This window comes from Penicillium citrinum (genome assembly GCF_028827155.1).
Source record: "Penicillium citrinum strain IBT 23319 chromosome Unknown utg000003l:1.0-4596430.0:1.0-4598250.0, whole genome shotgun sequence".
NCBI classification, from domain to species: domain Eukaryota; kingdom Fungi; phylum Ascomycota; class Eurotiomycetes; order Eurotiales; family Aspergillaceae; genus Penicillium; species Penicillium citrinum.
Window position 1 is genome coordinate 575,535 of NW_026622688.1, and position 14,138 is coordinate 589,672.

The 14,138-nt window shown below is 46.4% G+C and overlaps 5 protein-coding genes across 5 annotated transcripts; 2 read left to right on the forward strand and 3 right to left on the reverse strand.

Moving 5' to 3' along the window:
• Positions 1 to 1,549: 1,549 nt before the first annotated feature.
• Positions 1,550 to 3,347, forward strand: N7469_003480 (asparagine--tRNA ligase DED81; the record flags this gene model as incomplete). The annotated part of the gene is made up of 2 exons (XM_056642400.1): positions 1,550 to 3,153; positions 3,221 to 3,347. The coding sequence occupies 2 exons, from the start codon at positions 1,550 to 1,552 to the stop codon at positions 3,345 to 3,347; spliced, it is 1,731 nt and encodes a 576-aa protein (XP_056501812.1).
• A 2,886-nt stretch (positions 3,348 to 6,233) lies between these two features.
• On the reverse strand, positions 6,234 to 6,635 carry N7469_003481 (uncharacterized protein; the record flags this gene model as incomplete). Its single annotated transcript, XM_056642401.1, has 2 exons — positions 6,234 to 6,426; positions 6,601 to 6,635. The coding sequence occupies 2 exons, from the start codon at positions 6,633 to 6,635 to the stop codon at positions 6,234 to 6,236; spliced, it is 228 nt and encodes a 75-aa protein (XP_056501813.1).
• A 2,442-nt stretch (positions 6,636 to 9,077) lies between these two features.
• On the reverse strand, positions 9,078 to 9,266 carry N7469_003482 (uncharacterized protein; the record flags this gene model as incomplete). Its single annotated transcript, XM_056642402.1, has 1 exon — positions 9,078 to 9,266. One exon carries the CDS (start codon positions 9,264 to 9,266, stop codon positions 9,078 to 9,080), a length of 189 nt encoding a protein of 62 aa, XP_056501814.1.
• Positions 9,267 to 9,724: 458 nt separating this feature from the next.
• Positions 9,725 to 10,090, reverse strand: N7469_003483 (uncharacterized protein; the record flags this gene model as incomplete). The annotated part of the gene is made up of 1 exon (XM_056642403.1): positions 9,725 to 10,090. One exon carries the CDS (start codon positions 10,088 to 10,090, stop codon positions 9,725 to 9,727), a length of 366 nt encoding a protein of 121 aa, XP_056501815.1.
• A 2,096-nt stretch (positions 10,091 to 12,186) lies between these two features.
• On the forward strand, positions 12,187 to 13,011 carry N7469_003484 (uncharacterized protein; the record flags this gene model as incomplete). Its single annotated transcript, XM_056642404.1, has 2 exons — positions 12,187 to 12,879; positions 12,946 to 13,011. The coding sequence occupies 2 exons, from the start codon at positions 12,187 to 12,189 to the stop codon at positions 13,009 to 13,011; spliced, it is 759 nt and encodes a 252-aa protein (XP_056501816.1).
• Between the last annotated feature and the right edge of the window lie 1,127 nt (positions 13,012 to 14,138).

The following is a 14,138-nucleotide window of genomic DNA, read 5'->3' on the forward strand; positions in this document are numbered from 1 at the left end:
AAGTGGGAGAAAAGGAACGGGAACACCAAGTCAAAAGGAGACAATGGATGGGAACCTATTTTTCAAAGAGTTAATCAATATTCTTCCTTCACATCAACACGAGTCAACGTGAGAGGGGGGGGGGAAGGAAGATCATACCTCTTTTTTTTTCTCCTTTTGAATAAGAGATGTCAGATATATATGGGGAGCTCTACAAAAGAGAGTGCGGAGCCGAAGAAGAAAAATGACTATGCAGGGCAAGGAGAAGACATTAGCTGAAACAGGCTAAGTGTGAGAGATGGAGCGAACGGTACGAGACTAAGGCTGAAGAAAAGGGGGTGGGGTGTAAGGAGGTATTGGGGGAAGGAGGGTACATCAGTGGATGGGGAGTATAATGAGGATGAAATGGAATACATACAGAGAGCGACGAGGGTCAGAAGATCAAGAAGAAAAGAAAAGAAAAGAAAGAGAAAGAGAAAGTTGAAAGAGGATGAGATGTTGAAAAATGAGGAAGAATGAAGAATGAAGGTACTCCGCAAGGGCGGCTGGAAAGGGGGAAAAAGTAATTACGTGATCCAAACAGTTTACTCAGTACAGCAGTATTCAGTTTATATCGAGTATAACTAGATATTTACATAGTACTACTAAAAGTAAATATCAATTGATTAAATTCTATGTTAATTTATCTCAGTGATGAGTTAACATATATGATCTCGAAATGTACATACTTACTGCTGTGATGTTCCCTGGGTGGTGTTGGACCAATCAGGTCAACATCCAATATTCAATATGTACATAGTACCATAATATACGGGAAGTTCTGATCTAAATTGTACTAATGTCAACTATTATATCTTCTATTATTCGAGTCCAGAGCAGTATATACATTAATTTCAGGCTATGAATATACTAATACTGTATTTCAGTATTACCGTCAAGCAATAGTATCGACTATGCACAGTATACTGTACATCGATATCAGGTGACCGTTCCTGAGATGTGTTTATTCGTAACTACACTGTAGTGTAAATATTATACGAGTACCATTACTCGAGTTTCGACAAAGTACTTCAGAAATATAGTACCATATTATTCTAGAGGTTATTAAATCCCTGCAGAGAATCATATTCATTACACTATTCTAGTACATATTGAATGATCAGTACTACCACTAGTACATAGTATGTAGGTACAATACTAATAGTTCCTGCCTCAGGCACTATGTTCCCCGCGGAATTTACAATTTTACCCCTCCGCCAATCTGCCAATTCGGCAATTTCATCTTTCGCCAGTTTCTCTGCCATCCCCAATTGACTCAAGGCTTTCCAGCCTGAGGTAAGCCAGATCATTCCAATTCCCAACCTCCTAAACCCTCTCTCCCTCATTGACTATGCTTCTCATCTCCCAATTCACCCTTTCAAAACCTCACCCTATATATATATGACTCACTCCCACCCGCTAATCATTTAATTTCGCGTCTACCGTGCAGATCCTCCAAAGTCCCCTCCAACTACCTACCTCCCCGTCTGCGCCGAATTGGACCTCGCCTGTCCTTCTCTACTCCTACACCATGGCGCCCTCCATCTACATTGACGAGGATGTCGGCCGCGACGACACAACCGCTACCGGTACCGAGTCCGCGCCTTATAAAACCCTCATCCACGCTTTTGTGCAGCACGACCCCTCCACCGAGGGCATTGAATACTTGACTCGCAAGTCTCAGACTGACGCCCCCGGCGACAATGTCGACCCAGCTGCCAAGCTAGAGTGGAAGCACGCCACCAAGTCCGCCGTCAAGAAAGCCACCAACCTACTCGACCAGCGCAAGAAAAAGGCTGCCAAGGAGCAGGAACTGGCTATTCGCGAAAAGGCCGAGTCTGATAAGCGTCAGCAAGTCTTGGAGGAAGCTAAGAAGGTCATCATTAAGGAGGATACCTCTCTGCCCAAGCCCGTTCGCATTCGTCTGGATGTGACCGACCCCGCTATCGTGAAGCTGCGCAGCCCTGACTCCGATGTTCCTGGTACCCGTGTCCGCGTTCTGGGTCGTGTTCACCGTATGCGTGCGCAAAAGGGTGTCGTCTTCATCACCCTCACTGACGGCTACGGATACATGCAATGTATTCTGACCGGCGACATGGTCAAGACCTACGATGTCATGACCCTCACCCTGGAGACTTCCATGTCTATCCACGGTGAAATGCGCGCCGTCCCTGCCGGTGCTCACGCCCCCAATGACCGTGAACTGCACGCCGATTTCTTTACCATCATTGGCCGTGCTGCCGGTGACAAGGAAGCCATCACCACTCGTGTCGCTAAGGACGCTGACCCCCAAACCCTCCTCGACAACCGTCACCTCGTCCTGCGCGGTGAGACCTCTTCCGCCGTCATGAAGGTTCGTGCCGCCACTCTGCGTGCCTTCCGCAAGGCCTTTGAAGAAACTCGTATGTTGGAGGTGACTCCTCCCGCCATGGTGCAGACCCAGGTTGAAGGTGGCAGCACTCTGTTTGGATTCGACTACTACGGCGAAAACGCCTACTTGACCCAGTCCTCCCAGCTTTACCTGGAGACCTGTCTCCCATCCATGGGTGATGTCTTCTGCGTGTGCCCATCATTCCGTGCTGAAAAGTCACTGACCCGCCGCCACTTGTCCGAGTACACTCACATCGAAGCCGAGTTGGACTTCATCACTTTCACCGACTTGCTCGACCACATCGAGGAAGTCATCTGCCGTGTCATTGAGAACATCTTCGCCGATCCCGAGATCGCTGGCTACATCAACAAGCTGAACCCCGACTTCAAGAAACCCACCCGTCCTTTCCGTCGCATGAAGTACGCTGATGCTATTGAGTGGCTTCGTGAGCATGATATTCCCAACGAAGAAGGTGCCCCGCACCAGTTCGGTGATGATATCGCCGAGGCTGCTGAGCGTAAGATGACTGATATCATCAACACCCCTATTTTCCTTACCCACTTCCCTGCCGAGATTAAGGCTTTTTACATGAAGAAGGACGCTGAGGATCGCCGCGTCACTGAGAGTGTCGACGTGCTCATGCCCGGTGTTGGTGAGATTGTTGGTGGATCGATGCGTATGGATGATTGGGATGAATTGATGACTGCTTATAAGCGGGAGGGTATGGATCCCAGCCCTTACTACTGGTACACTGACCAGCGCAAGTGAGTTTCCCTCTGTCTTTACATGTCTTTTGCCCCCGATGAGTTCAATCACTAACTTTTATCTCAGGTACGGAACCTCCCCCCACGGTGGCTACGGTCTCGGTCTGGAACGTTTCCTCGCCTGGTTGTGCGCTCGCTATACCGTCCGTGACTGCTCCCTGTACCCTCGTTTCACAGGCCGATGCACCCCATAAATGAGTCTTGATGATTCTTTCACTTTCAGCGGGAGATAAACGGGGATATAAGATGGTCGCTTATGAGTTTGCATGAGATGAAGATATGTTATGGTTTCTTAAAAGTAGAATTGAATTGATTGGACGGGATTACGAATCAATGTTTCTTCAATACATTAGTGTGCTATTGTTTTAGTCTATTAGTTTATTGTTGTTGAGATGTAGACTGCTCTCATCCAGTACTATGATACTGGTACTAGTAGCGTTATAGTACTGGATCCATGTCCTACATTATTGCTTGGTAGTATGTTTACTAGAAACATTGTAACAAATGAACAAGCCAGTAACCGTAAATTTCCACACAATTATCAAAATTATACATACTTACAAAATACCTAATGAGCATTCTGAAACGATTCCCAATTTCACTGCTGGTAACAAATTGTCAATGCTTCGCTAATCCAGGTACCTCTTTACTACGATTCTTGGTACCTAGTATGTATAACACCCGTGTATACCATATTTCTTTTCCATCTTGTAAAATCACAGCATAGATGCTCTTCTTATCTCGCCAGAAACCCTAATATTCAGTCTGTAGGCTTGAAAACACGAGACCACGTCAATGAAGCGTCCCGATGAACTGACCGAGGGGCTCAACCTGAACCTGCTATCTCTCCTTTCATTATGCTCTATTCCCATCTTACAGCAAAGGTATGATTTTCACGTTCTTCCAGGGAAATGAAGCTCGACAGATAGCTCTGGTTTAGACCCGGACGCGTTCTCAGGCAAACCTATCCCGATCTTTCTGAGCCGAATGTCAAAACGCTTGACTGATCTTCAAGCAATTTGAAACGTGGGGATGAGGAGATTGTTTGATTTCGTTCTAGCGTACTGCGTCGATCGATATCGTAGTCGTGTAAAGGGCTGGTATGTCGTGATGCTCGCTCGGCTTGCGGTGGATGGCATTTCGTTATTTGTACTGCGTATACACCGTACCTGCTGATCGATCGAGATGTCTATTCGACATCAACTCTGGGAAGACCCTGTTCTGTTTCTCTCTGCTTCATCATTCGGGATACTCTGCATGCTCCACTGCCACACCACACCATAACACACTCTAGTGGGTTTCGAACATATTGACTGCACCCCTAGAAGACTCGAGGTCAACAGCTGACATGAGGTTATTTCATTTCATCTCATCTCATCTCCTCTCGGGCTATCCTAGGGACCTGGTGGTTTGGAGAGTGGATCTAGCTGAGTGTTTCGGATGGGACCATTTGGGACTGGATTTCTTCTTGGTTGTGCTGGCGTTGTGCTGTGCTGAACTGGTTGAGGGAGAAGGACGTGTGTAGGTGATGTTGTATACAGTTGGAATCTATAATGACATTATGCTGCAGAGTGAGTCTCGTGAGGATTGGTCAGTGGCCGAGATGAAGATGAAATTGAGAATTCTGTAAGAAAGGAGTTCGCAGGGAAAAGATGTGGTTAAGGGCTCCATCACAAGAGAGACCAGCCTCATATAGGCAATGCTTTCCCCGTAGCCTTCCTTCGTCGTCCGACTGTGGTATGTGAAACAGAACCTTACCTTTCTCTTCTTTTCTCTTCTCTCCTCTTTCAACTCCTAATTTCATTTCCATCTCACCTGAACTGAACTGGCCATTGCAGTGTCGGAAGAATGCGTGCTCCACTGTTAATGGCCCGGAGATAGAATCCGTGCAGCCTGATTCGGTCCTCGTCTGCTTGAACAACTTCTCTTTTCCTCCTTTCATCATCTGTCTGCACACTCGTTATCTCTCTCTTGGCTTACAGGGTCGGAATGAGATTTGAAGATCCGAATTATATCCCAAATTTGACTTATATGGACCCGTTGCGATGGACAAAAACGATGGACTGCTCGTTTCCCACTGCTTGAAGCTAGCCTGGATTCTTTCTCCATTCGCAAGCACATTGGCTCTGGAGACCCTTTCCCTTCCATCTTAGGGGAGTTGAGTTAATCAAAAGCAATAGACAACCACGTTTGTTCACTTTTGATAATGGGGCACTAAGCATCAGTTTGATCACGGTCTCTCGCCACTGCTTCCGTTGATGGTGCTCATGACTGGTGATTCCAAAATAGATCTGGTGTTCTATTCTCCTTCGGACTGGGTTTGTACTGGTTCCGTCTGATACTTCTTTGTCATTTGATGATTGTCTTTGGCGCGCTCCGTCATCGTTCCCCCAGTTTTCTCCATTATCCCCGGCCAGTCACATTGTTGTATCCATGGATAATGCGGGAAAAAATAGTTTGCACTAACATGTCACTTGGAAAATGATATCAGGGGCGAATTCTTCATCTCATGTCTGCCAACACGTCTCTCCCTCTTTTTGTTTTGCTTCGGGACTTAGGATACCTACCTATAGGTATAGAATGGCGCAACGTCGTGTATGAATCCACTCTATTTTTTCTTTGCTGCGATATTTACCTTGATTTTGCAGGATTGATAATGCCCTGCTCATGAGTGGCTTGAATGATCGAGATACTGGATATTGGCAAAAAGTATGATCATTCTGAAGCTGCAGGGAACCGAAAGCGACAGGTAACCAAGCAAACTAAGCAAAGCAAGAAAGAACGCAAGAAGTCATGGCACAAAATTGACTATTTCATTTGCTAAACAACTTCTCGGCTATACGTGAGTACCAGTCATGTTACTCGCAACCCGACCCTGTCCGAACGTTCATTAAGACAGCCGCATGTTGATGAGCAGAGGCGTGCGATAAATTTTAACACACCAAATGGCTTTTCAACACCCATTGCTCTTCGATTTAAAGAAATTGCATGCCGCAGGAAGTGCATGTCGGGGACGCGTTGGAGGGGACAGGTGAGAGTGCATCGTTGCAAAAGTACGGGCTAAATGGCTGTCTGGCTGTTTATGCGCTTCCATTGGGCCGATTTGTGCGCTGCGAGATTTCTTCGACAAGTTGAAGGATTTGATCGTGCGAGGCCCCAGAGCGGACCGCTGAAATTACGCGGGTTACCGATGATTCGTCTGCGTGGCCGATGACTGCCAGCAGTTTGATCAGGAACGAGGAATAGTACTCCTCGTCGCCGGCACTCTTGCCGCTATTACAACATTAGCAATCATTCACGAGTATACGTGCTGGAAAAGGAACGGGCTGATTCGAGATATCTTCTCTCCCGTTGCTCTGCAGGGTGGGAGGATGATAGAGGCTGGACCTGCAAGGAGTGCGGAGTACGAGGCTCTGGCTGGAAGCGCAAGATGAAGGGGATTCTTACTTTGGGCTACTCTGGGACGAGCTCGGTGGTGCCATATTGTCCGATGAATGTCGTGATATACGGTTCTCTGCTCTGACAAGGGTCTTGATGAAGAATAACTGATGCGATCTAGATCAGACTCAACAAGTAAGACCGAAGAATGGTCACAGGTGGCGGGTCTCCTGTTGGGACTGGGCTTCTACTCCAAGTCTGTTAGTATGGAAATTGCCTGTCATATTCCACAAGACTTCAACGATTGGGATTCACAGAGAGGGCGAAAGACAAAAAAAGAAAGAAAAGAAGAAAGACGAGAGTCACGAAGTGCAAATTAAGAATCAACCAAGGCTCTCCGCTATATGGTAATGTAGTCACAGTGGCGGTGCGTGCCTGGAGAAGAGGGGGTAGATACAGTAGTTAAGATGAGGCCACTTAGAGCGGTCGGTCATACTAGGAATAAGAAGTAGATATCGGTGGCAAAATGGTCCCCGGAAGGATCTCTCACCAGTCGAGAATGCACGTCACTTAAGCAGGTCGTGGATGGTTGGCAAGGCGGAAAATGGAAAAGGTGGGACACTCTCCACGGTTTTGCTTTAAGTCTGCATTTTGCGCTCCCGGCCTATGTCGACGTTTGTCTTTGTGAAATACGAAGACTTCATCCTGCTCCATCGGCCCGGCACAATCTTGACAAATGAAACCGGGAAAGACAGCTGATCCATTTCCTATATTCATTACTTCCTCGCCAAACGCCAGAGACGACGCCTTGGAAAGAGCGCCGGGTAAACTTGATTTTCCTTTTTCAATTCGATGCTGTTCTATTGTTCGTAGTCGTCTCGGCGGAAAAAAGTGCCGGCCAATTGTTTCCTCGGACCGTTGAAGTACAGTACATATCAAGACCAGGTTTATATAAGTATCCACCTGGGTTTTTAAACTTTCGTCTTTTGAACGTGATATGGTGGCCAGACTTTTTCGTTGAATATATCTCGCGGTTTTCAATTAAATTGTAGTGATGAGGCTTGAATGATGTGCTGCTTCTGGAGTGGCCCGAGATCTCGGCTTGCTGACTTACTGACTGCTAGCACCAACTATCTCTCCCCACAAAGACCAACGTTTTCCAACTTCGGCTCAATCTGGGAAGCTCTTGACAGCAGGCAATGAATCTGATCATCTGATAGCGGTGGACTTGACCAGGACTTTGCCACGAGAAGGGTATCGTTGAAGCTTGCCGATCATACTGGTTTGTTGCTGGAACCATCCCATGCTGTTGCTTGTTGATAGTGAATCCAGGGACCACTCATTCGAACCTCAAGTCTTCAACGAACCCCTTCCTGCTGGTAGCCATTCTCCTTGAAAGGTGTAGCAAGGACAAAAAACTGCAAGTATACCCTGATGGCTAAATGGTCAATGAAGATGATGCTGTGTAGTTGTTGGTTAAGCCCAGTCTACTCTGTTCATCTGTGCATCGTGGTTGAGGCTCGCTCGCCAGCTCAGGTCCCGCACAAGGATTCTGAGTTGCAGCCCAGCCAGGAGGAAGTGGGCGAGAAAGAAGCTATAGATGTGTTGATGAAGATGGAAAGAGAATGATGAGTCGCCGGTGGTCGTCAATCCTTAGCAACTCGAGTTCGTCCTCTCACACCTTCGCTCTTTCCCAAACAGGGGCGGCCACTCTGCTAACACGCTCCTTCCCTCTTTTATTCGCAGATCCTCACAACTCCCAGTCGTTCGTGCCTTCTTCTCTCCATCAATAGAACAATCCTTCCTTCCTTTTCGAGACTTCCTTTGTTAGCGCCTCATCGCCCTTCGCTTCTTTAACAGCAAGACACTGTTTTCTCCACCTTCACGCTCTCCTCCACTTTCACAGTCTCCTTGACCAGCACCGACCCGTGAATCACTCTGCAGATGCGTCACCAACGATCCATACCCCATTTTCATCCTCTTGGGGACTGACGCAAAATCTCACACCGACAGAGGTATGGATCTCACGAGTCCTAGACCTCAGTAAATTTCGTCCCATTGCATACATGAGACACCCTCAGACGACGATGTATGGAAAGGCAACGTCTTTTCAAGTGTCTTGCCGATGATGCTATGCATTAGCCTCAAGGCTACTGATGCGAGTGGTTTGTTGTGCTGGAGAACATACTACTCGGGGTGTTGCTGGATCAAATGACCTTTGTGCGGTGCGAGCACATTGAGCAGGGATGATGGCTGCGTGGACACCATGGATTACTCCCAGGAATTGAAAGCTACTCTAGGACAGCTTTCATGTTTCCGTCGGGACAGTGGAATATATCGGCACCGTGCAAACAAGGAAACTCAAAAAGGTTTCATAGCAACACCTGTTGGTGGGTAATATGCAATCATGGCCGATGAAATCGATGACTTTGGGAAAGCATGATAGACAATATCTGCTCACAGAAGCCGTTTCATCGCTTTGTGATTACAGCAGATATCTGTTAATATTTGCTGCACCTTTTGCGTCATCCTTGATAGGTTATGATCTATACTCTTTGCTCAATGATGACCCAGGTATCCCAAACAGCATCGATCATCCCGCTGTGAGCAAGAGCATAATAGGATCGAGAGATTGGAGAACTCGCTAAGCCCGTGGGCCATAGGCCTATGAATATTTCGCTGACTAGCATCAACTGGGGTATTATGGTTGATCCTGTATCAGGGTGAAGAGCCATTGTGGATGTGCGACGGCTCGGTGGTCTCGGAGATGGAGCGTGGCAGCGTTTGCTCCTAACTCTTCTAGGTGTCCCAAGCTTTTGCCATGGAAAGTGCATCGTGATGTCAATATCGCTCGGGCGTTCGGGATGGTTGTCGTTCAACCTGCTGCTGCTCCTGTCCTCGTGTCATGGAAATCTCAGGTGATTTTCGTCCGGGTTTATGACTTTGATAGGCGGCGACTTTTATCCGTGGTATTATCTTAATATCTCCGAAGCATATACGGTGGTTGATGCCTATCTCATTGACCTTGAAATAAACACACAAGGCACTGGGAGCTGGTTGGCAGCGTCAACTGCGTCGGTCGGCGTGCAATAATCGAAGATCAGGATGGTGAACTAGCATTGCTTTTCAAGCGCTGCAAAGAGACTGATTCTCGCACCACTCATCGGTACTTGTCATTCGGATCGGTCTATCTTCATGTTAGCAGTCTCTCGATCCGACACGCGGTCGGACAAGTGGTCCTCATCCCATCATGGAGATTCAACGTGGTAGCGTCGTGGCGGCTACCTCGTTTATTTGTCGTCTTGGGAATATACGGCTGTTTTTCAGTGGTCTTGCTGGCTCCCACGATTAAGGTGTTCATGGGAGTACGGTGTCTAGTCAGTGATGTGTGTTCCGAATGATCCTGTTCTTGGTCAACGGCTTTGTCCATGTCAGCTGCGTTGCATTGTCCGACGAGAGACGAAGCAAATGGGAGGACGCAGGATAATGAACAATCACAAAAGACAACCATGAAGTCTTCCAAGATAGGTGCCCATCCCAGATGTTCGGCCAGGATCATGTTGATTGAGAAACGAGACACCTCTTCACCCGGCAAAGGGAGAACGATAGAAAGGGAACCCTTTCTGGGACCGCTGTGGCACCAATTGGAGCCACCAGCCGTACAGGAAAAGGGTTCCTGGCGAAGCTATTGGGGCTGCGGCTCCACCAAATGCCACTTCTATCTAAACACGGAATTGAGAATGGAGAGATAGGAACTGCTCAACATTGAAACCGATCGTTCTAGCCCGGACGAGCAAAAGCGATGCTGTTAGTTGAGATCTGAAGGCGAGGCTTTCCATCAGTTGTGTGGCTTGCCGCAGAAAGGAGAGAAGCGATGCGACTTTTTCCGGTTAATGTATGATGCGACTTTTTCCCATCGATGAAACTATCGACTAGCCAAGAAAAAGGATTTGGCAAGAAAAGGTTCGAATGGAAAGCTTTGCCCCTGCTCAAATCCGGAGTTGACGTGAGTGGATATAAAGGGCCACCCCATGATAGAGAGGAATTTCGGTTTTACAAGCCGAAGGGGGCGATCGATACAGCTGTTCCTGGCATGGATGGTCAAAGTGACTGACAGATTACAAACATACGGTTCGGAACTATAGCCAGATTACTGGAAGACACGCCAAGTACTATAGGTTAAACCATACAAGAACAGGTTCATTTTATGGATCTTTGCCTCAACAATCGAGGCACATGCTAGAAATGAAAAAAATCCAACGATTTGCTGACGTACAGAACGAGTAAGAGGCTTTCATCAGCTCGGTTGAACCTCCTTCGCCACATGAACAGCTGACCACAGTTCGCCTGAGAGACTGATCTAGATCTCAATTATTCAACAATACAATGCGTTCCATTTGACCATTCAGAGCCTAAAACAACTACTTCTCGCACATGAAGAAATTGATAGAAGTCACAACGTGTCGTGCTTAGGGTGACACCTTACGGAAATTATTTCCGATGACGCGCTGATTGCCCGTTCTTATACCCCTGGGGGCGGGTATTCACAATATGATTTAATCAGGGACTGAAGTCTCTTTAAGGTTGGTTATTATGGCAGTTGACAGTAATTATTTTTAATCAATAATTCATCTGACTTGGTTTCGTTGTATGTGAGCAGAAGCATGGACATAGACCGTAGATTTCACTAGGGAACTCTTCTTATTTCACACTGTCACTATGTACCAATAGGGCTTCCGGGTCATTCAAGTAACAGGATAAAACATCTCTACTATCATCCTACGATTAGGGCTACTAGTAATGGTAAAGCGTAAAATCTGAGATGAATTACTGTCGGGCAAACTTCAAGCTATAGATACTATGCAACCTAGGAGAACAACAAATCATTACAAGCCAAACTCGCATCTCTTCAAAGTCAAAGCTACTCTTCCGGCCAGATGGGTAGATCGAGCTACTATAAGATGATCACCGACAACATCTTCAAGAAGTCTATACTTCTTGAATAATGACACCAGTCTTAAGAAGTTCTTGTTAGTATTGTATTCGCCTCTTGCCTAATTGAGCGTTAGTTCGCGCGCCACACAAATTAGCCCTAACTCGTCCATTCACGAAGACCCTCAATGTCTCCAGGTATAGTTAACTTAAACTATTGCCAGTATGCTTGTTATCCCAGTGAGCAACTTACTCGCATACGAGACAAGCCCTGGTATTCCTCATGTCAGTATAGTGGATCCGGACTAGCTTATTCCTCCCGAGGTATGCTACAATGCAGGGTGAATCGCGGGATGCGTATACACCTCAACCCTATCATCTCAACAGATATCTAGAATATCGTACTGAAGGTCCCATCATGTTATCAAAGAAAGATGTTGATTTGTTTTATCCATAATGTGCATCTCACAAGATATACTGAACACACCCAATGAGGTCCTTAATTGATATCAACCGAGAGTTCCAGGTAGTACTGTACTGTGTAAAGACCACATTCCAACGCGCCGCAAAAATGCCCACTATACCACCAAAACAACACCCACCCCTTAAATTATCTAACACGAACCTAACAGTTAAACAGCCCACGCCCACCCGTCTTCCTCAACCATCGCCAACAACAAACGACCACCGACGACCGCCAACCGCCAACCACCAACCGCCAAAATGCACTTCACCCTCCTCACCCTGCTCGCAGCAGGAACAAGCGCACAATTCGTGCCATCATTCGTGCCACAAGTCGCACACGCCTACGGCCTCGAAGCAGAAGGCCATTGGCACCAAATCAGTAACCAAAAGCCAACCTCTGCTCCGGTCCCAACCCCATCAACCATGATCTCAATGGCCTCCGGCAAGAAGAATTCCATCAAACCTCTAGCCTCAAGCATGCCCTACGTCTCTGGCATGTTCGCCGCCCCAATGTCCACCCATGCCTACAGTCATGGTCTCAGTCACGGCTACGCCGCCTACCAATCTACCCCGTCCCAGCAATTTTCCATGGCAACACCGACGCCATCCCACCGTCCAATTCACTCTCTACACCTTCACCAGGCTCCTCCCGCTAGTCATGGTCCCGCCGTTGCACCAGACACTCATGTCGGTGTTCCAGCCGGTGGAATGGGCGTTCCACCTTCCGCTGATGCTCCAGCCCTTCTGAACGAAGCACAGGAAGAGGCTAAGAATCTTCCCATGGGACCGCAGAGTAATATTGCTCCTGTAGATAACCTGGCTCCACTTTCCCCGGGAAACAACGTTGCTCCTACACATAATCATCATAAATTTGGTGCTGATAAGGGTAACTCTTTCTGTTTGGGTCAGTGTTTCCCTTCTGCCGAGGAGGCGCAGTGTGGTCCGCCTTATGTGAGTTTCTCGTCTTTTTCTTTTCATGCTTGATTTCGCGGTATTTGTACTAATTTCGTTTCACAGGGATCGGTTCAGCTCCAGTCTGAAGGCTGCTATACTTGCTGCTTCTCCCCCCAGGAGAATTGGTAGAGTATTGAAGTTGATTTAGGATTGTGCTTGTGCAGATACTATTTTGGTAGGGGGGAGTGGTCTTTTTTCAATTCTTTGATTGCTTTTTTCTATTTTGTGATTTCTGGGTTGGGCTTTTCTGTTTCATTAAGTTATATCCTTTTAAAAAACTTAGTTAGAGATTATTTCATGATGCTGATTTCATTCTGTGACTGTATATCTTTAAACAAATTGTTCTCCATTCTTCGTAAATGCTTAAACATTTCAGATTATGGGAATCAGATTATATCCCATCTAATCCAAAAAAAGGAATGTATAGTCTTGGCTGTAAAAGACGAGGATCGCCCTTAATTACTAATTAGGAGTTTGTTGAGATGTATTCTTCAAGCAGAGCATCATGAAAGCCTTTGCACGTGGAGATTGTACAAGTGTAGAACCAAAAGTGAGTGTCAAATTGTAACTTCCCTACTCTTCCTAGGGGCATGGTCTGCAGGAAGGATGAATATGGGTTAGAGAGATGTAAATGACAACGTAATGATCGTAGGATTATCGTGGTGATCATCGTAAATTTTCACGATGTAAAGTTAAGGGATTTTGCTGTGAAACAGCATATATTTCGAAGGTGGGTCTCCTCAGTAGACCTCTACTGTACACCGGCGACCTGACGAGTCAATTAACTACTATTTGATATTCTGAATACATCTCCACGAGTATACTATTAAGGAGGAATGATTATGGTAGATCTAGCTTGAGTTAGCACCCTAGTTTTCACCCGGTATATTTTCATAATACTACTCGACATTGAACTGATATAGATACCCGCGCTGATGCTATAACCTCATGGATCTACAAAGTAACCTAGAGATTTGGAAGTCTCTACCACGACAACAATATCGAAATAATACTACCAATCATAGTCAATGATCAACTTAAGATATATACTGTACATATATCAAGGTAGATTCTCTCAATAGACCAAGGAATGATTTTTGAAAGTGATCCAGCACATGCATTTCATTAAAATGTCTATTTATGATATCCGTAAAGGAACCGATAAAGAAATGAATCCAATCCAGTCCAATCCAATCTCATCAATCAATAAATCCAGCAAATCTTATCCATGAACCATCACCTCCCGCTCGGAGGGC